The sequence below is a fragment of the Psittacula echo genome (assembly GCF_963264785.1).
Source record: "Psittacula echo genome assembly, chromosome: 3".
NCBI classification, from domain to species: domain Eukaryota; kingdom Metazoa; phylum Chordata; class Aves; order Psittaciformes; family Psittacidae; genus Psittacula; species Psittacula echo.
This window is the reverse complement of record NC_137736.1, coordinates 127,538,062-127,563,056: the sequence shown is the minus strand read 5'-3', so window position 1 is coordinate 127,563,056 and position 24,995 is coordinate 127,538,062. Positions and strand designations below refer to the sequence as shown.

At 53.8% G+C, this 24,995-nt stretch overlaps 1 protein-coding gene across 14 annotated transcripts in view; it reads right to left on the bottom strand.

The window, feature by feature from the left end:
• Positions 1 to 24,995, bottom strand: part of STIM1 (stromal interaction molecule 1) — a 65,568-nt gene that overhangs the window by 11,405 nt on the left and 29,168 nt on the right. For 8 of the 14 annotated variants that reach the window (XR_013956379.1, XR_013956381.1, XR_013956382.1 and 5 more), the window contains 7 exons: positions 24,049 to 24,160; positions 22,917 to 23,032; positions 15,408 to 15,585; positions 7,833 to 8,010; positions 4,341 to 4,508; positions 3,079 to 3,179; positions 2,428 to 2,663 (listed from right to left, as the gene is read on the bottom strand). Coding sequence is in view for 7 of the 14 variants with exons in the window: in XM_080612558.1 (XP_080468684.1) it covers positions 2,428 to 2,663; positions 3,079 to 3,179; positions 4,341 to 4,508; positions 7,833 to 8,010; positions 15,408 to 15,585; positions 22,917 to 23,032; positions 24,049 to 24,160 (1,089 nt within the window). In the remaining 7 variants the exon portion in view is untranslated. Of the gene's footprint in view, positions 1 to 985; positions 1,067 to 2,427; positions 2,664 to 2,710; positions 2,899 to 3,078; positions 3,180 to 4,340; positions 4,509 to 7,832; positions 8,011 to 15,407; positions 15,586 to 22,916; positions 23,033 to 24,048; positions 24,161 to 24,995 lie in introns of those variants that run through there. The other 6 variants (XR_013956380.1, XR_013956383.1, XM_080612555.1 and 3 more) reach the window with 2 other exon arrangements.

Below are 24,995 nucleotides of genomic sequence, written 5' to 3'. Positions count from 1 at the left end.
TTCTATGGAAACCAGAGGCTGTTCCAGCTCCTGCTGTGCCTGTGCAGCAGCAATGGGCTCTGACAGGGATCCAGCTTTGCAGACTAACTAACTGGGGGTATCTGCTCCAGGTTTCTCCTTCTTTTGGGCCATGCTTTTCCCTGTAGAGGGTTTGTTTTTTCCCTGCTGTTCATTCCTCATCTACCAACTCCACACCTCACCCCTTTGTGCTCTCCTTTTTCAGCACATACCCTGTGATAAGCCCGGAACCGAAGCCACAGCAGCCCCTCACTTCCCTCAAGCATCACTTCCCTCCAAGCACTGGAGATTTTATCCACATTAGTCAAACACCCTGCTCATCATCATGAGGAAGAGCATGGCCTGGCCTGCTGCTGCATGCGCTCATCGTCCTCCATCCACAACGGTCAGCATTTGGCACCGCTCCATGAAGGGAAGGCTTCCAGCCAAAACCAGGAGGCTCAGGGTCTCAGCTGAGCATGTCATCCCCATGGCCCAGCATGGGACACAGGGGGACAAATTAGCACAGAGGTGGCATTGCTCAATTAATTTCAGGATCCCGAGGGAAGAAAGGCACCGTGATCCACAGCAGCCCCATGGGAGGGACCAGGATCAGCCTTGGCTGGCAGCGGAGAGGCTGGAGAAGGAGGCGGGATGTGAAAGGGAACACTACCACCTCCTCCCAGCCCAGCCTGAATCCTTCATCTCCACCTCAGGGCTAAACCCAAGGAAAACCAAGGCTCCGGATTTCCTACTGGGTTGTTTTTAACAGCAAACCCAAAAGCACGTGAGGACTACAGCGAACTGTGATTCTTCTTCATCCCACCAGACTCTTCCCTGGGGTTAGTCAAGATGCTGAGGGCCCAATGAAGAGAGGTACAGCCATTAGTTTAGCCGTGCCAGAAAGTTGGAAAATTGGTGTATGTATTTTAGTCCAGAAAAAGGGCAGAGCAAAACCAAATGAAGATATAACTGAAGAGAACCAAACCAGGGTATTTCCAGAGGGACTGTTCCTCCGAGGACAGAGACGAGCGGTCACTGAACCTGCGCCCGAAAAGCCAGGCTGCATCTGGGATGGGCCAGCAGGAGAGAGAACAGTGATTTACCAGGAGAGCCATCATGGGCAGTGAGCAGCACCCTGACAGGGCTGGGCAGGAGAACACCCTGGTTCAATCCTGAACCTGTCTGTGTACAGCAAGAGAAAAACCCTGCAGGGAAAGGCTGCAGCTCCCTCGCTTTGGGAATGTGGTGCCCAGCACTGGCTCCACACAGTTATTCCTGCTGGGAAGTGGATGGGCACCGTGGGAGGGAGGCAGGATGCAGGCAGCAGCCAGGCTGCCGGTCTCTGCACTGACAGAACTGCAGGTGCTGCTGCAAAGGTCTCATTTGAGGTGTCTTGAGCACAGCATGAAGAAGCTGAGGCTTAAAACCTGGGAGGCAGCCTCACACCTCATGCAGCTCCCATCCTCTGTGCTTTGGGTGCTACTTAGGAGGTTCCTTCAGACCTCCCTCCCTCATCTGCACCTTGCAAGTGTTTTATAGAGCTGCCTACTTTGGTTTCTAACAGCAAGTGACAATCACAGGGACTAATAGGATACAATTATGTGTTTGAGGCTTTAAACATTCCCTATTCACACCCAACCCCATAAATTCCCATCCCCTCATGTTTGCTGGGCCCTGGAACACACAGATACCCCTGTTCCTCCTGCCTTAACATCCTGCACACTCCCCGGATCCTCAGAGCTCTGCCTTCATCCCCCCATCACCCTGAGCCAACCATGGCATTCACCTCCAGACCTTCAGAGCATCTACCCAGAGCCTAATGGCATGTACAGACATGGCCTGCAGCACAGATGCCAACCCCAAGGCCCTTCAGTTCCTCTCCCTAACTTCTACCCAGTTACACAGAACTGGTTTTGATGAAGTCTGGAAGAAGCCTTCCAGTGCCTAAATGGGCTACAAGAAATGTGGAGAGGGGCTTGGGACAAGGGCCTGTAGGGACAGGCCAAGGGGAATGGCTTTAACCTGCCAGAGGGGAGACTGAGATGAGCTCTTAGGCAGAAGCTCTTCCCTGGGAGGGTGCTGAGGCGCTGGCACAGGGTGCCCAGAGAAGCTGTGGCTGCCCCATCCCTGGCAGTGTTCAAGGCCAGGTTGGACACAGGGGCTTGGAGCAAGCTGCTCCAGTGGAAGGGGTCCCTGCCTGTGGCAGGGGTTGGAGCTGGAGGAGCTTTAAGGTTCCTTCCAACCCAAACCCTTCTGTTATTCTGATTCCTGACCCTTAACCACTAACAATTGGGCCCAGGTCATTCAAAATCCATCTCGGACACCTCAGCTCCTCCTAGCACACCTGAACTGCTGTTCCAGGCCATCCCCATGCTGCAGCACCCAGCACCTGCAGAGCCCCAGGCCGAGCGCACAGGGACTACGTACATTGTATGGACATGGGAGACACGATCTCTTCGTCCAGGTCATCCACATCATCAGTCATGATGAAGTGCGAGGGGTTGGGCCGGGGGGTGCCCATCCAGCTGGGGTCGATGTTGAGGGCTGACGCCAGGCTGTGGATCCCCGGGTTGTTGACAATCTGGAAGCCACAGAGCAGCTCAATCTGCTGCCAGCGATGCAGGCGCTCCCGCAGTGCCGCCGTCACCTCGCTCAGTGCTTGCCTGGAAGCAGGGGTCAAACAGGGAAATGTGGGCAACGAAAGAGAAACACACCTTGAAGAGCCTAAACCGGGGACCAGAGGTTCAGCTTTGGATCCCTGTGCTTGAGACACCTCTCATTCCACTGCCAGGATTCCACACGCAGCAGGGTAGACATGCCAGGGTAATGGGTTAAGAACCCCATCACATCCCGAATCCCTCTGACAGGATTTTGAATTACTCTTCCCATCTGTGATTGCTGGTTTGACACAGAATTTAAAGGTTATTGGTTAAGAGGAGCAAGTCCAACCCCAGCTCAGTCATCAGGACACCAGTGCAGCAAAATGAGACCAAGAGCACTTGAGGCACAGCACGCTCACGTCTGCGAGAGGAGAGGGAGGAGACGGGAGCAGGAATAAGGGATTCAGCAGATACTCACTTTGCAGTCAGGATTTTATGGTCAACATCATCCAGAGAAGAGCTGTGAGCAACGTGGAACGTTCCAAACAGGGTGTTTCGCTTCTTCTTGATTTTTTCAGCCTGGAACATCAACAGAAGAGGGTCACAGGAAGAAGAGGACCTCGGGTGGCCTCCAGGCCAAGAACGTCCTGGATGGGGGAGCCAGAAATAGGCCCCGCAGCTGTCTGCACACGTGTGAATAGTGTGAATTGTGGTTCACTGAGGGATGTTATCCCTCCTCCCGCAGCGGGTGAGGAATTGCCAGCAGCCAGGAAGCAGCTGGGGGGCTCCTGCTCCTCCTGGCCCTTCTGATTTCCCAACACTCAGAGGAGCTGAAGCAGTTCAGGTCCTGCAGCGAATGGCTCTGATGAAGCTTGTTCTGGCTTTCCCAGGACCAAACTACCAAACACAGTTAATGCCCTGTGGTTGTTGGTGTGGGGAAGCAGTTTTTAGTTTGAGGTTGGTTTTCCTTCCCTTTGGGGAAAAGTCTCCCCTTTAAAGGAGTGTGAAATCAAAGCGGAGTAGAATTTAGCTTCACAGATCTAGTGGCCTTATCCTGAAACTCAGACAGACCAAGGACATGGACAGGAGAACTGGGACGGCAGAGGGAAAAGCACTGAAAAGTTAGTGTTCATAATAAGCACATACCAAGGAAGGGTTCTTACACTCTGCCAGCTCTGGGTGCTGTGTGTGTCCACAGACACAAACATGTTACAACAGCATCCCTGCACCTCAGAGCTTTCTGGTTGCCACACTACATTTGAACCAACTGGGAAGGCAGAAATGATTCATCTCTGCAGATCATATCCATATTCAACACGGTGTTGCCTGGGCATGTAAATGACCTAAAGCAGGGATTATGCTTAATAGGTGCAAACCCTTCTGCTTACTGATGACCCCCAGGGCTGTCACACGGGCAGAGATCCCTTTTCTGCACCTTCCCTGGGCTGCAGCACACTGAGGACGTGGTAACGCAGCTCACAGGCATGCCCTGGTCAGGCCGTCGCTCATCACCATCCTGGCAGTGTTCAAGGCCAGGCTGGACGACATGGCCTAGTGTGAGGCATCCCTCACCATGGCAGGGGGTTGGAACTGGATGCCCTTAAGGTCCTTTCTAACCCAAACCAGTCTGGCATTCTATGATTAAAATGGCAATGAAGAAGGTGCAGAGCAGCCAGCTGTGCTAGCTGCACCCCCCAAACCCACGGGGAGCACCCACGGTGTGGGCATTGATGTTCTCACCCCTTCCTTGGCCACCAGCAGCTGCTTCTCGGCATTCTGCTTCTTGATGTTGTAGTACTGGACCTCCACCTCATGGGTCAGCTGCAGCCACTTCTGCAGGGCCTCGGGCGCAGCCCAGCTGCAGTGCGACTCCAGCTCCTTCTCGGCGTTCTTGAGCGCCATGCGGACCTGCGGGACAAGCACCCGGGTGCTGCAGCAGTGGAGGGGACCCCTGCCCTGGCAGCATCTCCCCCAGCGCCGGCGGCCAACCCAGCCTGTGTCAGACAACAGCAGAAAGAGGAAGGCTCCGCATGACTTCATCTTGCTCAGCACAGAAGCAGAAGCTGCTCTGAGAGGTGGTGGGCAAGGGAGAGGGAGTGCGGCAGCGCAGCCATCAACAGGCGACAGCCTCCTGGTACCTGAACGGGCTGCAGGAAAGCTGGAGAGGGGCTTGGGACAAGGGCCTGTAGGGACAGGCCAAGGGGAATGGCTTGAACCTGCCCGAGGGGAGACTGAGATGAGCTCTTAGGCAGAAGCTCTTCCCTGTGAGGGTGCTGAGGCGCTGGCCCAGGGTGCCCAGAGAAGCTGTGGCTGCCCCATCCCTGGCAGTGTTCAAGGCCAGGTTGGACACAGGGGCTTGGAGCAAGCTGCTCCAGTGGAAGGGGTCCCTGCCCGTGGCAGGGGTTGGGACTGGAGGAGCTTTAAGGTCCCTTCCAACCCATTCCATGTTTCTGTAACTCTCTTCCATTCCCGCTCACTCTCCTCCACACACTTACTCGATCTTGCTGGAGAAAGGAGCGATTACAGAACTAGAAGTGGGTGACAAGCAAGTCTGAGAGACCCAAACCTTACACAAAGCATTCAGTGCTAGCGCCCAGCACGAACTAACACTTCTCTGCCATTGCACAGACGTGGAGAGACTTCAGCAGCCTGACACAAGCCCTGCAGGTGTGATTTCCAGGGAGCCAAAGGTACCGGGTTACACATAGATCCTCTGGAGTCCCATTCTGGATGGATCCTGGAGGACATTTGCAAGATCCATCAAGGAGAAGCAAGGAGGCACCACACAGGAGAGGTCAACTGCTTATATCCCTTATGTGTGATTTAGTCTTGCTGAGCATAACATGGCCTAAATCACTGGCACAGAATGCTCGACCCCAGGCAGGTCTGCTTCTATCCCTCTGACACCAGCAGCACTGCTCCTACCTCAGGCAGAAGTGACCACGATCCACACGCATCTGGCATTTAGGAATATGGAGAATCAGGAAATGGGACACGAGGGATGTGGGGTAGAGGAGTGCTCAAACCTTGTCAGGAATGTTTCTAGGGACTGGTGGAAAAGGGAAGTGGTGCAGAACAACAGCCAAGGACCAGTGGTTGAGATGAGCAGTGGCCAAAACACCCCCCTTGGCTCTGCAGGGAACCAACACAGGCAGGAGTTACTTTGGGAGGCCACATTCCCCTGTAAAGATTCCCAAGATCCCATTTTGATCAGAACACTTTATAGGGCAAGGAATGACCTCTGAGGCTGCTGCTCTGGCTGGGGTCGTGGTCTGGGGGAGGATGCCCTAGTGAGGAGAGGACTGGTACGAACAACCCACTATGGGAGAGTCCCACCCCAGAAACACGCTGCAGCTCCAGCTCATACCCCTGGCTCCAGCAGGAGCTCCCAAACCCTCCAGTATTGCTTCAGTGATAAGAACCATCTGCTGCAAAAGAAGGTCTTGGTTTAATATTCCCTGGGACCCAAGAATATCTTCAATGGGACGAGGTTTCTGGTCAGTGGGAGTGACTGGTTAATGGTGTTGGTGGTCTACAGCTTACTGGGATGGTGATCATGTTATAGGCACACAGTGTGGATCATGTGGGTAAAACCAATACTCACCCTGGCAATGCATCCCTCCCGGAGGCCTCTAAGAAACAACAGAGCAGTTGAGTCACCTCCGGCTCCCCGGGTTTCTCACCAAATGTCAAAGGAGGGGAGGTGGGATGGGTGAGATCCTGCCTTCTCCAGAAGCCAGGAGCAGACCGGGTACAAGGGCCTGGGGTTACAAGAGGAAGGCTACACCCCTCTCTTTAGTGGCCCAAAACAAAGGGCCTGGATTTCTGTTTGCGTGAGGATGGACATCCCGGTGTGTGTCCTGAAATGGGGCTCAGGGACTTTGGGGGGAGGCTGGATGAGCAGTTAGGAGGATGCCCCATCCCTGGCAGTGCTCAAGGCCAGGTTGGACACAGGGGCTTGGAGCAAGCTGCTCCAGTGGAAGGGGTCCCTGCCCATGGCAGGGGTTGGAACTGGAGGAGCTTTAAGGTCCCTTCCAACCCAAACCATCCCAGGATTCTATGATCACCAGAGCAAAGCTGGTCCCAGGCACCTGCGGATCTCTGGGCTGTTGATCTGCCAAGCAGGAAGGGAACTTTCTGTTTGCTGACTGCGCACACCTGGGCTACACCGCCCTGTGGTTCCCACTGACCTGATGGCCCAGGACACTTCTTTCTCCCTTGTCAGTGGAACCCCTCAATTCCTGTCTTGTTTTCCTCCCCATCCTCCCTGGTGGCAATGAAAGACTGGACATGGTCAGGCTGGGGATGTGCTGATGGCCTCAGAATTCCCAACGCACCTGCTTGGCTCATGCAATTCCAGCTCACACCAGCTCAGGTTGAACTCATCTATAAATTACAGTCCGGCCAGAACTGTCCCTCAGGGGAGCAGGAAACAGCCACTGGGTTTGTGGCTTTGGGCAAAGGGAATTCCCAGATGCTCACTCTCTGCCCTCTGTTACTGCAGACGCCACGAGCATCATCCCTGATTTCCATTATTCCCCTATAGCCTTTGCTGCCGGTCTCAGGGTTTGAAGCTGTAGGACTGGGAGGCCTTTTCCCAACCTGTAACAAACTGTTTCACAAATGCTCTGTGTATCCTTCTGGACAAAACATGTTTCATTGTGCCCAGCAGCAGCCTTAGACGCAATATTCCAGACCTACATTAGGATGCATAACCTGGGGACATGTTTTTCCTGCTCATCTAAACATAAAACTAGTGGATTTGAGAACTGCATCCCAACTCTAACTTCGCTGTAGAGATTCTCATCTAGTGCTGACTTTCCTTGGAAGCAAATCTCCTTCACACACCTCTCTGACCCACCAGAAAACACGTTAAGCACAACCAAAGTCACCACAAATCTCTCCTAAACCCATGAAGAGATAAAAAAGAAAGAGCTCATGGTTGGGAGTGGGAGTTAGAAGTCACCAGAGGGTGCAGCTATGGGTCAGGCTCAACCCTCCTCCTGTGCGGCAGGATGGGAAGCTGTGTGGCCGCAGCCCATTGCTCAAGACCCCACCGGCACGGTCCCTGCTCCCAGCACACAGCAGCGCGGTTACAGAGTACAGGGGAGCGGAAGAAACCCTCAGACCCCTCCCTCCACACAGGGCAGCGGCAAAGCGAAGTGGCAGAGCAGGGTGGGCAGAGCAGCCCTGGGTTCCTCAGGGGGTGAGGAGCTGCTCATGCTGCCTTACCTGCTCCAGCTCCTGCTCAGCGTACTTCTGCCGGCTGAGCTCGTTCTCGGTGCCCTCCCGCAGCTCCCGCAGCCGATGGGCCTCCTGCTTGGCGATGCTGATCTCGTCCTGCAGCTTCTTCTCCAAGTGCACCTTCTCCACCTCCACGGAGCGATGCTCCTCCTGAGCCTTCTGCAGCCTGCAAGACAGGAGGGCCCCGTGCTGGGTGTGCTGCGCTGGTGGCACTGGCACAGGCGGCCACGGCGCGAGGGCTGCCCGGCCACCACCTACCCAGCCCTGCACTGACGGACCCTGGGTTATGTTCACAGGGATCTCTGCGGGGAAAGCGAAGGAGAAAGTTCTCCATGGGCAGAGAGAAACTAAATCTCCTCCAGAGTCACAACTTCATTTATTAAACACTCAGCAGGAATTCTCTTAGTTTTCCAAAGTGTTCCCAAGATTCACATTAATAAGCCTCAAATTAACTTCAATTTTCACTGTTTTTACGAACCAAAGACCTTTGCTTTAATGAATCAAAAAAGGAGAAGGAAGATCTGCCTCGGCAGGTCTAACCAGACAGATGGGATGCTCTCCTTGCAAGAGCCTTCAAACAGAGACATAGAATCATAGAATGGTTTGGGATGGAAAGAACCTTAAAATCATCCAGTTCCAACCCCCCTGCCATGGGCAGGGACACCTCACACTAAACCATGGCACCCAAGGCCTCATCCAACCTGGCCTTGAACACTGCCAGGGATGGAGCATTCACAACCTCCCCGGGCAACCCATTCCAGTGCCTCACCACCCTCTCAGTAAAGAATTTCTTCCTTAGATCCAATCTAAACTTCCCCTGTTTCAGTTTGAACCCGTTACCCCTTGTCCTGTCACTACAGTCCCTAATGAACAGTCCATCCCCAGCATCCTTGTAGCCCCCTTCAGATTCTGGAAGCTGCTATGAGGTCTCCACGCAGCTTCTCTTCTCCAGGCTGAACAGCCCCAACTTTCTCAGCCTGGCTCCATACAGGAGGTGCTCCAGCCCCTGCTCATCCTCGTGGCCTCCTCTGGACTTGTTCCAACAGTTCCATGTCCTTTTGATGTTGAGGACACCAGAACTGCACACAATGCTCCAAGTGAGGTCTCACGAGAGCAGAGCAGAGGGGCAGGATCACCTCCTTCAACCTGCTGGTCACGCTCCTCTTGATGCAGCCCAGGATACGGTTGCTTTCTGGGCTGCGAGCGCACACTGCAGCCGGCTCATGTTCATTTTCTCATCGACCAACACCCCCAAGTCCTTCTCTGCAGGGCTGCTCTGAATCTCTTCTCTGCCCAACCTGTAGCTGTGCCTGGGATTGCTCCAACCCAGGTGTAGGACCTTGCACTTGGCATGGTTAAACTTCATCAGGCTGGCATCAGCCCACCTCACAAGTGTGTCAAGGTCCCTCTGGATGGCATCCCTTCCCTCCGGCGTATCAACCAAACCACACAGCTTGGTGTCATCGGCAAACTTGCTGCGGGCGCACTCAATCCCACTGTCCATGTCACCGACAAAGATGTTGAACAAGACCGGTCCCAACACTGATCCCTGAGGGACACCACTCGTTACCGGTCTCCAGCCGGACATCGAGCCATTGACCACAACTCTTTGCGTGCGGCCATCCAGCCAGTTCTTTATCCACCGAGTGGTCCACCCATCCAATTGATGTCTCTCCAATGTAGAGACAAGGATGTTGTGTGGGACAGTGTCAAACACTTTGCACAAGTCCAGGTAGATGACGTCAACTGCTCTGCCCGTGTCCATCAGTTCCGTAGCCCCATCCTAGAAGGCCACCAAATTGGTCAGGCAGGATTTCCCCTTAGTGAAGCCATGCTGGCTGTCACCAACCACCTCCTTGTTTTTCATGTGCCTTAGCATGTCTTCCAGGAGAATCTGCTCCAGGAGTTTGCCAGGCACAGAGGTGAGACTGACTGGTCTGCAATTCCCCACGTCATCCATTTTCCCCTTCTTGAAAATGGGGGTTATATTTCCCTTTTTCCAGTCATCGGGAACTTCACCTGACTGCCATGAGTTTTCAAATATGATGGCCAGTGGCTTAGCAGCTTCATTTGCCAGCTCCTTCAGGACCCGCGGATGGATTCCATCAGGTCCCATGGACTTGTGCATGTTCAGGTTCTTAAGATGGTCTCGAACCAGATCCTCTCCTACAGTGGGCCTAGGGTCTTCATTCTCACAGTCCCTGTGTCTGTCTTCCAAGACTTGGGTGGTGCGGTCAGAGCTTTTGCCAGTGAAAACCGAGGCAAAGAAGTCATTAAGAACTTCAGCCTTCTCCAAATCCAGGGTAGCCAGTTCTCCGGATAGCTTCCAGAGAGGGCCCATGCTGTCCCTAGTCTGTCTTTTATTCTCTACGTACCTATAGAATCCCTTCCTGTTATCCTTAACATCCCTAGCCAAGTTTAATTCTAACTGGGCCTTAGCTTTCCTAACCTGGTCCATAGCTTCCCAGACAACATCCCTGTATTCTTCCCAGGCCGCCTGTCCCTGCTTCCACCTTCTATAAGCTTCTTTTTTCCTTTGAATTTTCCTGAGCAGCTCCTTATCCATCCAAGGAGGTCTCCCGGCCCTCCTGCTGCACTTCCTTCTAGTTGGGATGCAACACTCCTGAGCTTGGAGCAGGTGATCCTTGAATAACAACCAACAGCCTGGAAATTATTCTTTTTCCTCATAACAGAATTAAATCAGTAGGAATTATATACATGGCAACAAGAAGTACTAACATATTGCTTGTGCCCATTCAGGAAGGTTCAACCATTGAGGCTGGAAAGCTTCAGCCCTCTGCAGGAGACACCACCACAACCACAATGAGGTGCTTCAGGGTTTCAGTGATGTTTGGATGGATTTGGTGTTTTTCATGGAATCATAATCCCAGCCTGGTTTGGGCTGAAGGGACCTTAAAGCTTCTCCAGCTCCAACCCCTGCCACGGGCAGGGACCCCTTCCACTGGAGCAGCTTGCTCCAAGCCCCTGTGTCCAACCTGGCCTTGAACACTGCCAGGGATGGGGCAGCCACAGCTTCTCTGGGCACCCTGGGCCAGCGCCTCAGCACCCTCCCAGGGAAGAGCTTCTGCCTAAGAGCTCAGCTCAGTCTCCCCTCGGGCAGGTTAAAGCCATTCCCCTTGGCCTGGCCCTACAGGCCCTTGTCCCAAGCCCCTCTCCAGGTTTCCTGCAGCCCCTTTAGGCACTGGAGCTGCTCTAAGGTCTCTCCTGAAGGAGCCTTCTCTTCTCCAGGCTGGACCAGACCAGCTCTCTCAGTGACCAAGTAAAACTATCCATAAAATGAAAAGAAAAAGCCCCCAGTGGAATCATCTCCACCAGAAATAAGTATTTCAAGGTCACAAAAATCTTTTCCCCTCAAGACCAACATCCAAACTGGAAAGCAAACCAGCGGAGCGATGTGTCCTATGACAGAGGAGAGGACAGTGGTGCTCCGTGAGCTGGACCTGACCAAGATCACATCTGGAGAGGGGCACTGTGGGGCTTCCGAAGCAGCTGCTGCTCATCCCAGACCAGAAAAGGGAAACCCTGCTCCTCAGCTGCTGCTCCCTGCAGCACACACCAAGGTAACCAGGCTGGTGGTGAACGGCATCACTTGGGTGTGCTCTTGGGCATGCACGGGCAGCAGGGACCCATCGCTGCCTCTGGGGGCAAGACTGAACCCCTGACTGCCCCAGCAAGGACTCTTCTTCCTCAGGCTCCTCCTGGCCCAGTTAGAAGAGCGTGGACAGGCTGGGCTCTCTCTGCCATCGCATTGCCTCTCCTCTTGGAAAAGGCCCAGCTCCAATTGACAGCTCTGCTGAGAAACTCAAGTGTTTTCTTCCCAATTCAAAGAGGCTCTTGCCAGGACATTCCATGTTCTCAGATAAGGCCACGCTCTCTGCCCTAAGCAGCAGCCCTAAAGCTCTTTCATACTAGGCCTGTGCGAATCCCAAACCACCAAAATATCTCTTGTTAAAGGAGAAATTCCCCCATCCTGTGACGCAGAAGAGGGAAGGAATTTTGTCCTTCAGCTAATTCCCAAAGGCACTCTAACATTGTGATTCCCATTATAACCTCCTGTTCTCCTAACAGAGAGCCCATGTTTGCTTACGTTGGTCATGGATAAAACCATGTTTTGTGTGTGCAATCGCCTTCAAACCCAGATGATTGGGCCACAGAGGCACCATGTGCCCTGAGCTCTACAAGACAACAAAGTGCCTCCAGAGCTACACTTGTAAGCATCAAATCATCATGGAATCCCAGAATGGTTTGGGTTGGAAGGGACCCTAGAGCTCCCCCAGCTCCAACCCCTGCCACGGGCAGGGACCCCTTCCACTGGAGCAGCTTGCTCCAAGCCCCTGTGTCCAACCTGGCCTTGAACACTGCCAGGGATGGGGCAGCCACAGCTTCTCTGGGCACCCTGGGCCAGCGCCTCAGCACCCTCACAGGGAACAGCTTCTGCCTAAGAGCTCATCTCAGTCTCCCCTCGGGCAGGTTCAAGCCATTCCCCTTGGCCTGTCCCTACAGGCCCTTGTCCCAAGCCCCTCTCCAGCTTTCCTGCAGCCCCTTTAGGCACTGGAGCTGCTCTAAGGTCTCCCCTTCAGGAGCCTTCTCTTCTCCAGGCTGACCCAGCCCAGCTCTCTCAGCCTGGCTCCATGGCAACAAATCAAAGGGCAATGAGGACAAGAACCCAACGTCATCCATACAGATCTTCATACAATCTTCCACCCTCAGTAGGATGTGCTAGGACACGAGGTTTTTGATCTTGATGGGTAATTTAACTGACTGGAAAGTGTCACTTGTGAAGGACATCCTCAAAACGAAGATGAACAAAAAATGACTTTTTACATCCATCCTCCCTTCCCAGCTCTTCCAGAGGCACTGCTCTTGTTCATCAGCACCAGCACTAGCAGCTGACAGGTAACTGGAAAGGCATCACACACCTTCTGGAGGTCTGTTCAGCACCAGGTTCCAATGAGGCAGGACAGGAGGTCCCTTCAAGCTCTGGAAAAGAAGTTTCTGAGCAGAACTTCAGAACAACTGATGCTGTTTGGAGGTCCTGCTGCTCCTACAGTGGCTGAGGACCACAGCTGAACCTTGCTGGGGCTCCAGGATGAAGAAGTGAAGGTGTATTCCCCCTTCAGAGGAGAATTAGCTCAATCCTGCACCAAGATGCCCCACAATGCCCAGGGGTGCAGCTCCCACCTCCTGAGCTGCAGCTCGGTGCCCTCTGCAGAGGACAAGCCCTCCTTGCAGAAACAACACAAGCTGCTCTGGCTTAAGGCTCAGCTATGTCCAGTATTGGTGGTTTTGGGTTTCTTCCTCTCTGGCCTTAGAGCATTAGTTGATTCCCAGGAACATCCACTTGTTTACATGGCTCTGCCCTCGGCAGCAGGGCCCAAGGTCGTTCCCCACACCCTGCATTCACAGCAGAGGGTGCCTGGAGCTCTGCTGTGACCTGCTCCTCAGTGGCACCAGGCAGACCTCCTGCCCTGCATGCAGCCCTGCACCTCCAGATGGACAATGAGGAGGAATTCCCAGCTCCTGCTGCCTGTGGAAATAAATCCCCTTCTCTCTGGGGCATTTCCAGCCTGGGCTGTAGAACTCCTCAGAGCTCTGCGGAACCAGCTGTGGAACAGAGCTGGCACCACGGCAGGTAGAGGGGAAGTGCCGTGTATTCTATCCCTGTGCCAAAGGGAACACAGGTCACGTATCCACATTCCTGCCAAGGAACGTGCCCAGTCTGGCACCATCACCTTGGTGCTCTCTCAAGTGTCTGCTCCCCCCATAGACACCGACTGATGGGGTCATACTCGAAGGAAAAGCCTTTCCAGCAAAAGGAGCAGACAGCTTCTGAAGGCTGCTCATGGCACATAGTCAAGAACAGGCTGCAGTCCTGGGGCAGCTGCTCTGAGGCTTCCCTGGAGCTTTCCCTTCTCGCCAGCTCTCTCAACCTGTCTTCAGGGCAAGAAACAAAGGGGCACTGGGGCAAGAAACAAAGGGGCAGTGAGGCAAAAACCCAGGGTCCAGCATGGGGCTTCCTACTTGTCAGCAGCAGCAGTCAGTTTTTCTCCTTCTTAGTAGCCGGTGCAGTGCTGTGTTCTTGACTTTCAGCCTGGGAACAGTACTGATAACACCGATGTTTTCAGTTGCTGGTCAGAATGTTTACCCTGACCAAGGACTTTGTGAGTCTCATGCTCTGCCAGGGAGGAGGAGAAGCCGGGAGGAAGCAGGGACAGGACCCCTGACCCAAACTAGCCAAAGAGGTATTCCATACCACAGCACGTCATGCCCAGGATGTAACTGAGAGTAACCCGGAAGGGCACGTCCTCTTCTCTGTCAGGCTCATTTTCGGTGGGTGGTATCGTATTCTCTTCCCTTGTTATTTCCTTTATCATTATTATTATTGGTGGCAGCAGTAGTGATTTGTGTTATACCTTAGTTACTGAACTGTTCTTATCTCAACCTGTGGGAGTTACATTCTTTCAATTCTCCTCCCCATCCCTCGGTGCGGGGCCGGGGGGGAGTACAAACTGCGTGGCTGACTTGCCGACTGGCTTAAACCACGACACTACTGAATCCTCCAAAATGATGTATTTGTCCATCCTTCCCAGGCATCACCGTGCAGACAGGATTCAAGAGGGGATGTGTAATTCCTCTGTTGCTTCCATGGATTCAGCATGCCTTTTCCCCATCAAAAGCCAGCATGAAACAACCTGACCAGCCTGGATGCCAAAGTCTGCATAATCTGGATTCCTGTGACACCCTTAAGAGGCTCTTCTTCCCCTCCAGGTATGGATTTAAGCTCTAATTTCAGGGAGTGGGGATCCCAATATACTGTCACTATGAGTCAGACAGGGAATAGAAACCACATCACTTTCACTGTGTGAAATTCCACTGCTTCCATGCACTTAACTGTGGTAAATGAATAGGAAGTACCTACTTGAAATAGAGGAGGCCCTCAAAGCAAAGTGACCACTGTGAGTACAACAGGAGAGCTCCCATCCCCTTTGCTCAGATGGATGTTTTGCTCCAAAACCCCTTTGATTCCTTGCCCTGAAGCCAGGCTGAGAGAGCTGGGCTGGGTCAGCCTGGAGAAGAGAAGGCTCCTTAAAAGGAGACCTTAGAGCAGCTCCAGTGCCTAAAGGGGCTCCAGGAAAGCTGGAGAGGGGCTTTGGACAAGGGCCTGTAGGGACAGGCCAAGGGGAATGGCTTTAACCTGCCCGAGGGGAGACTGAGATGAGCTCTTAGGCAGAAGCTCTTCCCTGAGAGGGTGCTGAGGCGCTGGCCCAGGGTGCCCAGAGAAGCTGTGGCTGCCCCATCCCTGGCAGTGTTCAAGGCCAGGTTGGACACAGGGGCTTGGAGCAAGCTGCTCCAGTGGAAGGGGTCCCTGCCCGTGGCAGGAACCTTCCACCGCCCATGGCTCATCCTTCCACTGGATGAGCTTTAAGCTCCCTTCCAACTGAAACATTTCTATTACTCTGTGAAATCTAATGGAGTAAGAACCTTGCAGGTACGAGCAACAGCCTGATGAATGCTCAGGCTGGGTGGACACACAAAACATACCTTTCCTGAAGGTCATGGAGAGACTGCTCAGCTCTGTGGAGTCCCTCCAGGTCCTTCATCATCTTCTTCATGTGCTCCTTTGAATAGCGGTTCTGGATGTAGGCAAACCAGCAGCCACCCACTCCGATGACGATGGACACCACCAGCATGAAGTCCTTCAGGTGGTTGTGCCGAGTCACTGGAAGAGACCAGAGGCACCACTGAATTCAAGAGAAGATGACAATTAACGCACCAGAGCTGGACATGGGAACTGAAGACAGTGTTAGAGGGAATTGTGGGGAAGGTTCCATACAGGGGAAGGATGATGTTGCAAACATCTATTCCATTTGAATGGGGAAGCAAAAAGAAGAAAACTGATCCAGTTCCAGATCTAACAGACATAACCTGCCTGCAACACGTGACTCAGGAGGTTCCTCCGCACAGGAACCCCCAGGACAACCGTGCTCCTTCACACAGTGCAAACAAGACCAAATACAAGGACACAAGAGCTATGCCTGTGACTGCAGAGATGGGGCAGATCCAGGGCAAAACTGCCAAGTTGCAAAAGTTCCCATCAGGACTCCAGCTCGATGTGAAACCCCCTTTCCATCCGTCAGCAAACAGCAGGGAGAGACGTGAGAGAGGGGAAGGCACCAAATGTGGGATCAGTGCGAAAGAAACCAAACCCAGGATTCCAGCAGGATTTCCCAGCTAAGGAACAGCAGTATTTAGTGCCCACCCAAATCTCACGATGCCTCAGTGAAGCCAGTACAGGGACATGGATGTTTGCTTTAACTCATCCCCAAATTGCTGTGAATCCCAGCCAAGACAGAAGATGCAGAAGCTAAAGGTTACCACTGCTGGTATGTAAAGCGTGGAGAAGCCAAGATGAAAAGGTGTTGAAGGAGGATGCTGAGGTGTTTGAATTGGGAAGAAAAGATGCTGGATTTGATGGAATTCAGTATTTGGGGGCAGGAGGCTGGAATTATGATTTTACATTCTCCTGCAGCTCCAATAGAGGATTTACTTGGGGTTTCCTTGCATAGGCAGAACAACAGCAGGGACTGTGAGAGCAGAGTGCTCAGGGGATTGTGGCTGCCCCATCCCTGGCAGTGTTCAAGGCCAGGTTGGACACAGGGGCTTGGAGCAAGCTGCTCCAGTGGAAGGGGTCCCTGCCCGTGGCAGGGGTTGGAGCTGGAGGAGCTTTGAGGTGCCTTCAACCAAACCAGGCAGGGATTCCATGATCTCCACCAAGCACAGATGACAGGTTAGATCAACATTTTCTCTTCATATCCTGAAGCTGTCACGTCACTGATGCAGGAATTCCACAACAGTGCAGTTACAAACCACAGACAATGGCCTGGAGCTATCAAGAATAATACAAATACACACACAAACGTAAAGAATTGGCCAAAATGAGCCATTCCTACTTAAAGGCTCTAGGTGAAGCATCACAGAAGGGCATGAGCAGCCCCAGCCTAAGGAACAGATCACCTCGCGCCACAGGGACAGGGGAAGACACCAGCTGCAAAAGGCAGTGGAGCAGAAGATGGCACTAAGCTGGACTCAGACTCTCAGCCAGAGGAGCAGACGTGCCCCAGCAGTAAGGGCATTAAACCTGAGACCAGGGAAAGCCTGGTACTGGATCTCCAGGTCTGAGATATTCTTCAGCCAAGAGCAGCTGAGATGTGCCATAAAAATGACAGCTTTTGAGGTCATTTCTCCCTCAGCAGCAGATGATGGATGCGAATGCTCTGACTCCTCTGACTGCATCCTAAGGGACACATCACATGGGGCTCATTGCCAGTGACACCCATGGCCTGCAGTGATCTTTACTGTGTTGAAGTGCTGGAGTCTGACCTGGTTACGGCACAAAACTACACCCCGTGGACTCCCTCTGGCCACAGCCCAGCTTTGGTTTCTCTGTAGGTTGCTCTCCACTGGGAGTCAGATCAGCCTGAAGGTGTTTGAATCTAACAGGGTCACCCTCATGAGCAGAAACACCATTCCCGGAGTGACTCGAGTGAGCTGCTGCTCTCTCTGCCTGGTAGGAATTGCTCTGCTTGAGTGAGAGCCAGAAATGAGGAACAGACATGAACCAGCACAGGAAACAGATAAAAAGCAGCCAAGTACCCTGTCTGTACAGGAATATACTGACGCAGCGTGATGGATGGTCTGCATATAGGATGAAGATGCCCTGAGATCCCTTTGGACAAGGGCCTGTAGGGCCAAGCCAAGGGGAATGGCTTTAACCTGCCCGAGGGGAGACTGAGATGAGCTCTTAGGCAGAAGCTCTTCCCTGTGAGGGTGCTGAGGCGCTGGCCCAGGGTGCCCAGAGAAGCTGTGGCTGCCCCATCCCTGGCAGTGCTCAAGGCCAGGTTGGACACAGGGGCTTGGAGCAAGCTGCTCCAGTGGAAGGGGTCCCTGCCCGTGGCAGGGGTTGGAGCTGGAGGAGCTTTAAGGACTGCTGGGGACTCAGCCCAGCACATGAGAGGTTTCTGGCACCCACTGCCAGGTCATGGTGATCCCAACTCCCTCTCCTTAGGGCTGCTCTCCATCCAGTCTCCCCAGGCTGTGTTTGTGCTGGGAGTTTCCTCTTCCTCACCAAGGAGCTTCTATGCTGCACTGAACTTCACAGGGCAGTGATGAGCAGCACATCGTCACAGGCTGGACCTGGGGCCCCTGGTGCAAAGCAGATGGAGGTAACTGCTGGTGGGGCTCCAGCCACAGCTGGGCACAGGAGCTGCTCCTGTTCTCCAGGAGTGGGGCAGGAGCTGCCATAGAGCTTTCAGGGAACCCCACTCCACTTAACCTGCAGTTCTTGAAGCTAAGGAATAATCCCCTCCCATCCATCAGGAATGATGAATAGGATTTCAGCAGAAATCATCTTTATGTCCGTAAGGATCATGGCTCAGCAAAACTTCCACAGCTCATGAAGAACTCTGTCATGTTTCTTCCTTTAGGACAATAAAGATAAATTGTTCCTTAAATACCTGTGACATTCACCTCTGGACTTCTATGGCTTGAACATCAGCTCCTGCTGAAAGCCATCAACGCATCATTCCCTTTTAATGCTCTCCCCATCCCATCAGCCCTGGATTAACACATTAACAGCATTAAACACAAGAGATGGAGCTGTGGGATTCCAGCTCATGTGATCCCAGCAAGTGAGATCCCCGCAAGTGAGATCCCAGCTCGGGAAGGAAACCCCACTCATTGCATGGGGAGGCGAGGGCTGTGCGCGCTGCTCTGACACCGACGCTGCAGCATCCCAGATGCACACTAAGAGGAGGAACCACCTCCTCATTGAGATCAGCTGTCCTGCAAACCCGGATCCCTTCCAGACACTGCTAAGCTGCTCCAGGAGCTGTATTCTTCCCAGAAGCAGATGAACTACCCTGGCACCATCTCAAAGCCACCCTGGGCTGTTCCTCAGTGAGACAAGCTGCTCCAGCACAACCCCAGCAGCACCACTCCCCTCCACCAGGGACCATTCCAGCCTCAACCCTCTCTAGGAACACTTCAGCTGTGAGTTGGCAGTGTTTCCCCAGCAGAGACCGGTCCTGTGGCCAGCCTGGAGGTGCAGCAGCCCAGGCCAGGGGGCCCTGCAGTGAGCAGAAGGGACACTGGGGCTGGAACAGAGACCAGCAGCATCTTCTCTCCTGCAGCACCCGGAGCCCAGCAGCACCAGGAAACCCAGCCTGAAGCCACACTGGTAAAGTCAGTACTGGGAGGCACCAGTGGACACACAGATGTGGGGCACAGGGAGATGTCCCGGGTGAGGGATGGCCAGAATGGGGTGATGGGTGCAGGGGGTGGCTCACCAGGGACACTGATGGTAACAGGAGAAGGGGGAATGGCTTTAACCTGCCCGAGGGGAGACTGAGATGAGCTCTTAGGCAGAAGCTCTTCCCTGTGAGGGTGCTGAGGCGCTGGCCCAGGGTGCCCAGAGAAGCTGTGGCTGCCCCATCCCTGGCAGTGTTCAAGGCCAGGTTGGACACAGGGGCTTGGAGCAAGCTGCTCCAGTGGAAGGGGTCCCTGCCCGTGGCAGGGGTTGGAGCTGGAGGAGCTTTAAGGCCCCTTCCTTGAGGGATTTATGATGACAGCTAAAACACACCTGCCCCTGACTGCAGTGAAGGGTCCTTCCCTGCAGGGGGAGGGACAGGACCCTCCTCCAAGCCCTCAGCTGACATCCAAGCACTGCTCCCCTCATGTTCCCAGCACTCGATCCATTGCCCAACATGCCACAGATGAGTTCCAGCAGTTTTTGGAGAACATTCACTTGTAAATTCCACACTAAAGGAATAAACAAGATGAACCCTGGCCCCGTTTCCATCCCGGATGGAATATCACAACATCCTCTTCCCAAGGAGCAGCTCCTGGCAAGCTGCTGCAGATATGGGAGCTTTGAATCACTCTCACTTCACGCCCCGAAGAGGCTGCCAGCCTGCCTTGCTGGGGGGGATTGGTTACCACCACCCACACCTATTCCAGCTTTTTTCCCCTTTATTGCTTCCTCTGGTGCTGCTGTTCCCGTTCTGCCCAGCACGGGGCCAGCACAGCTCCAGCCCCGCAGCACAGGGCCTCAGCTAAGGCAGGATTCGGTGTAGTACAGGGCAATCCCTGCCAGCCCCACCTCGAGCTGAGTCACCTCCAGTGCCCAGGGCCAAGCAGGCTCCGCTCAGCAGCGCTGGACAAACAGCAGCAGCTTCCATTCCAGACAAGGATAAAGGAACCTCCAAGGAGAGCTCAGCCTGGCTGCAAATTTTGCTTCCTAGAACTTTTCATTGTCAAATCCAGGATACCCGGAAGAATTGAACTCTTCATTCCTGGGAAGGAACACGCGGGGAACTGCCATGGTTTAAATTCAGCCAAGCTGGCTTTTCCCTGCAGGTCCTCTCCCAAGGAAGGCACCGCCAAGCTCAGGGGTAATTTGACTGAATTGTCTGATGAAACTCATAGAATCCCAGCCTGGTTTGGGATGAAGCAAAGCTCCTCCAGCTCCAACCCCTGCCACGGGCAGGGACCCCTTCCACTAGAGCAGCTTGCTCCAAGCCCCTGTGTCCAACCTGGCCTTGAACACTGCCAGGGATGGGGCAGCCACAGCTTCTCTGGGCACCCTGTGCCAGCGCCTCAGCACCCTCACAGGGAAGAGCTTCTGCCTAAGAGCTCAGCTCAGTCTCCCCTCGGGCAGGTTAAAGCCATTCCCCTTGGCCTGTCCCTACAGGCCCTTGTCCCAAGCCCCTCTCCAGGTTTCCTGCAGCCCCTTTAGGCACTGGAGCTGCTCTGAGTTCTCTCTGAAGCCTTTTTTCCAGGCTGAACAAACCCTGCCCGTGTGAGCCGCATCCCACCACCAGCAGCTTCGCTCTCCCAGCAGCACAGACCAGGAGACCGCCTGCACTGAGCACCCAAGCAGAGCTGCAGCAGGAACTCATCCAGAAGCACTAAATCCATCACTGCTCTGAGCTGCCTCAAAGGTCACTGAGCACTTCCCGAACGTGCGGATTGCTCAGGGCTGCCGAAAGTGGCTGTTTCGCAACCCCTTCCTTAAGGAATCAGGTTTGGATAAACACCCTCTCACCACACACCACAACGTGAGCTGGAGACAAACCACAACGAGCAGAAAATAGCAAGTATCACCTCCTAAAAGGCACCAAACTCTACTGCAGCCACTACTGAAAGCCTGTCTCCTCTTTTCACATACTCACATGGGAGCTGCTCAGTCTCTAGCAATCTGAACCTCCTGCTCTGTGATCTGAGCAAGCCCAACCAGGACGTTCACTGGATCACTGAGCACTTTCATCAGTGCAACCACGAGGTGTTCCTGCCGCAGTGCCACAGGAGCCGCGTGGCACGAGGAGCTCCTCAGACACGGAGCAGGGCCTCAAGCTCAAACCATTCCATGTCATCATTTCCTTTCCACTTACAGAGCACCCAAGACCTGCCTGAAAAATCCTCCCCACAGCACAGGAGCGCCGGGGCTGGAGCCTGGGCTGGGGAGCAGCGAGAGCAGCTCTCAGCCACCATGTCTCCAGCAGCCCTGGGCAACACCATTGACCACCAAAGAGTGGCAGAGGCCAAGCGTAAAGCCAAAAGCAAACCGTGCCTGACTGAATGTGTTTCGAACACCTGGAAGCAGAAGAGGCCGAGTGTACAACCCGGGCTGTTCATTCACCCAGCTGAGAGAGTCCCAGACGGAGCTGGGTTAGCAGGGACCTCCGAGATCATCCAGTTCCAACTCCTACCGGTGCCAAGCCTCGTAAGTTCCATTGGGGTCCTTCTGTGCATCCACTTTTCCTAGGATTTACCTCATTGCGCCTTTTCTCAGGAATCTGAACACGGATTGAAAACAAGAGAAGGTGCCAGAACAGGGGGCTTAAACCCAACAGAGTAAATGGAAGAAATCATTTATCTCTGAGGGAGCTGGGCTTGTTCACAGACTGGTTTGGGTTGGGACGGACCTTAAAGATCCTTCAGTTCCAACCCCTGCCACAGGCAGGGACACCTTCCACTGGAGCAGCTTGCCCCAAGCTCCTGTGTCCAACCTGGCCTTGAACCTTTGTCCCAAGCCCCTCTCCAGGTTTCCTGCAGCCCCTTTAGGCACTGGAGCTGCTCTCAGGTCTCCCCTTCAGGAGCCTTCTCTTCTCCAGGCTGCCCCAGCCCAGCTCTCTCAGCCTGGCTCCAGAGCAGAGCTGCTCCAGCCCTCGCAGCAGCTCCATGGCCTCCTCTGGGCTCGCTCCAGCAGCTCCATGTTCCTCTTGTCCTGTTGCTCTGGCACACGGGGGTCAATGTGTGCTCAGGCAACACAACTGCCATAAAATCCATCTCATCTGCAGGATTCCAAGCAGGAACAGGCCCTGCTCAGCTCCCCGGTGCACCTAAAGCTCATGATAAAGGCACGAGTAAGAGGGAGAGCGACCAAAGTCCCTTTAATAGACACTAGACGTGAGCCAGACAGAACGAATGCAAAATGAGCACCCCAGCAGCGCTGAGATAAGCATCAGAGAGCTTCCAGATGCCAAGAGACGCCTGTAATCAGCGTCAAAGGAGCTGAGTCCCTCATTCTCATCCATCCCAAATGCCTTCCCATCCAGGATAAAGCCATTTCCCTCATCTGGAGGCAGCTGATCTGCAGCCTGAGTCACTGACGAGCCCCAAGGATGACAGAGCCAGGTCCCGGCAGCAGCGCAGGGAGCAGGCAGGGCGCTGCCCTGGGCAGCTGCACCACACCAAAGAACAGGAACCACAGGAAGGTTTTACCCTACGGACACAGGAGATCCCAGCAGGACAGCAGGTCTGCATCAGCAGAGATGAAACAGAAGCCCAGCGGGCAGGATGCTGCTGGGCTATGGAGCTGCTCTGATAAACCCAGAGACAAACCCATCCCTGTTTCAGAGGGATTACACCAGGGATGAGGTACCCTGTGCAGGGCAAAGTGTGCTTCCCACAGGTCTATCTTTGCTGTTCAAGCCTGAGCAGAGGCAGATCCTCCTGAGGAGCAGCCAAAGGACTCTCAATTCTGGTACTTACAGAGAGGAGGCCCAAAGAGCACCGTGTCCAGAGCCTTCAGCTGCAGCTTCTGCCTGTGGCTTCGATCTGTCATTTTCAGCACGCTGCCCATCATGGTGGCATTGTTCACTGCCAGCCTGGAGATCAGTCAGAAAGAAAAGTAGGGTTGGACACGTCCATTGGGCTTAATAACTGAGCAAACATCAGTAACATGGAGGCTACGGGAGGAGAAAGGCAATGAGCAGGACCTGAAAGCTCCCTGCTTAGTCTGTCAGAAATAAAGAAATCACCCAGATACTGTGATCTCTGACACAGGATCTCTCATGAAAGAGATAAGCAGCAGAAGCAGGAGAAAGAAGGAAAACCCAAGGCCACGTGTGTTTCACTGAGAACTCAGGGCCTGATTTCTCATCAAAACTGATCTTTTGGTGTCCAGTCCCAGATATTATTGTTTTTAACCAAAGCTCTGTTGTAGCCCCTGACATCTTCCATAGACCATAAACCGAAACTTCTCACTTGGAAGAACTGTTGGGGCACACCATGTACTGCCTCAAAACCCATTTTCCCTGTCAGTTTATAAGCCCCTTTTGAGTGACAACAACCTTTACCCATAGAGGTGGACTGAACTCTTCGGTTTAAGCCCTCTCATTCTCTTGAGGAACACAAGGCTTAAACGTCTCCTTTGCTGGAGCATCAAGCGGCATGGATTCCCACCACCACACACCACTGCTGCAGAGGTACAGAACCAGTAGCTCTCGAACTGGGAATATAAATGCTACTTGGATAACACCCAGAAAGTGAAGTCCCAACCCCCTGCCACGGGCAGGGACCCCTTCCACTGGAGCAGCTTGCTCCAAGCCCCTGTGTCCAACCTGGCCTTGAGCACTGCCAGGGATGCGGCAGCCACAGCTCCTCTGAGCAAGTGCAGCCTCTCCCTTCACCCACAGCTGATACATGCTCACCTAAGGATAAATCTCTCCCTGCAGAGGACCACAGCAAAGGAGAAGCATCCAAAGGTAACTGGAGTGGAGCAGGAATGACGCTTGGCTCTATGGTGCTGAGGAATCACACGGGATGTTACAAGCCGCCTCAGCTCTGGTTTATTCCCTGGCACCATCCCAGAGGAACACAGGACAACGTGGGGAGCACTGACCTGGGCATGGCATGTCCACTCAGCTGCAGCTTTCGGAAGGTCTCTTCATACTGCGGCAGCTCCACGTAGGTAATGAGCCACTGAACCACCTCGTCCACGGTCCAGTTGTACACTGCAGGAGAGGCAGAGAACAAGCTTAGTATTTTTAGTGAGCAACTGAAGTCATCACACCAACAGCAAGAGCACAACATCACCTGCACCGCTCATCCTGTCACCTTCAGCAAAGTGCCACCAGAGTGTAGTACCATGGAATGGTTTCAGCTGGAAGTGACTTAAAAGCTCCTCCAGTTCCACTCCCCTGCCAGGGGCAGGGACACCTTCCACTAGAGCAGGCTGCTCCCAGCCCTGATGTTTAAACACGTTCCTATTGAGCACGCAGTGACCTGGATCGAGATGTTCAATCCTGTGGACTATCAGCCAAGAAATAATCCCCCCGGGATGCTCCAGGCAATCCTGCAGCTCCTCAGCCCCTACATGGTGGCTGGTGTGATCGTTTTTGGGAGTCTGTTCTATGCACAACAGGCAGCTACAGATTCAGGAAGACACGACAGGCTGCAACACGTTTACCCTTAGGAGACACCACCAAGGAAGGTAAAGGACCGGTGTGTTCCCCACAGCAGCCTCTGACAATAAAGGCTTCATGGTGCTTGGTTTTACATTGTGCTTCCAGCTCAGGAAAGAATAAACCAGGCCATGAGGCCATCAGACAAAGCAGCGAGCACAGGCGGTGCCTCCTGGCACCCCTTCACAGTGTCACGGAATCATGGAATGGTTTGTGTTGGAAATGACCTGAAGCTCCTCCAGCTCCAACCCCCTGCCATAGGCAGGGACCACTTCCACTAGAGCAGCTTGCCCCAAGCCCCTGTGTTCAACCTGGCCTTGAGCACTGCCAGGGATGGGGCAGGCTCCAGCAGCCCCAAGCATTGTGCTGGCGGTCACCACCCTGC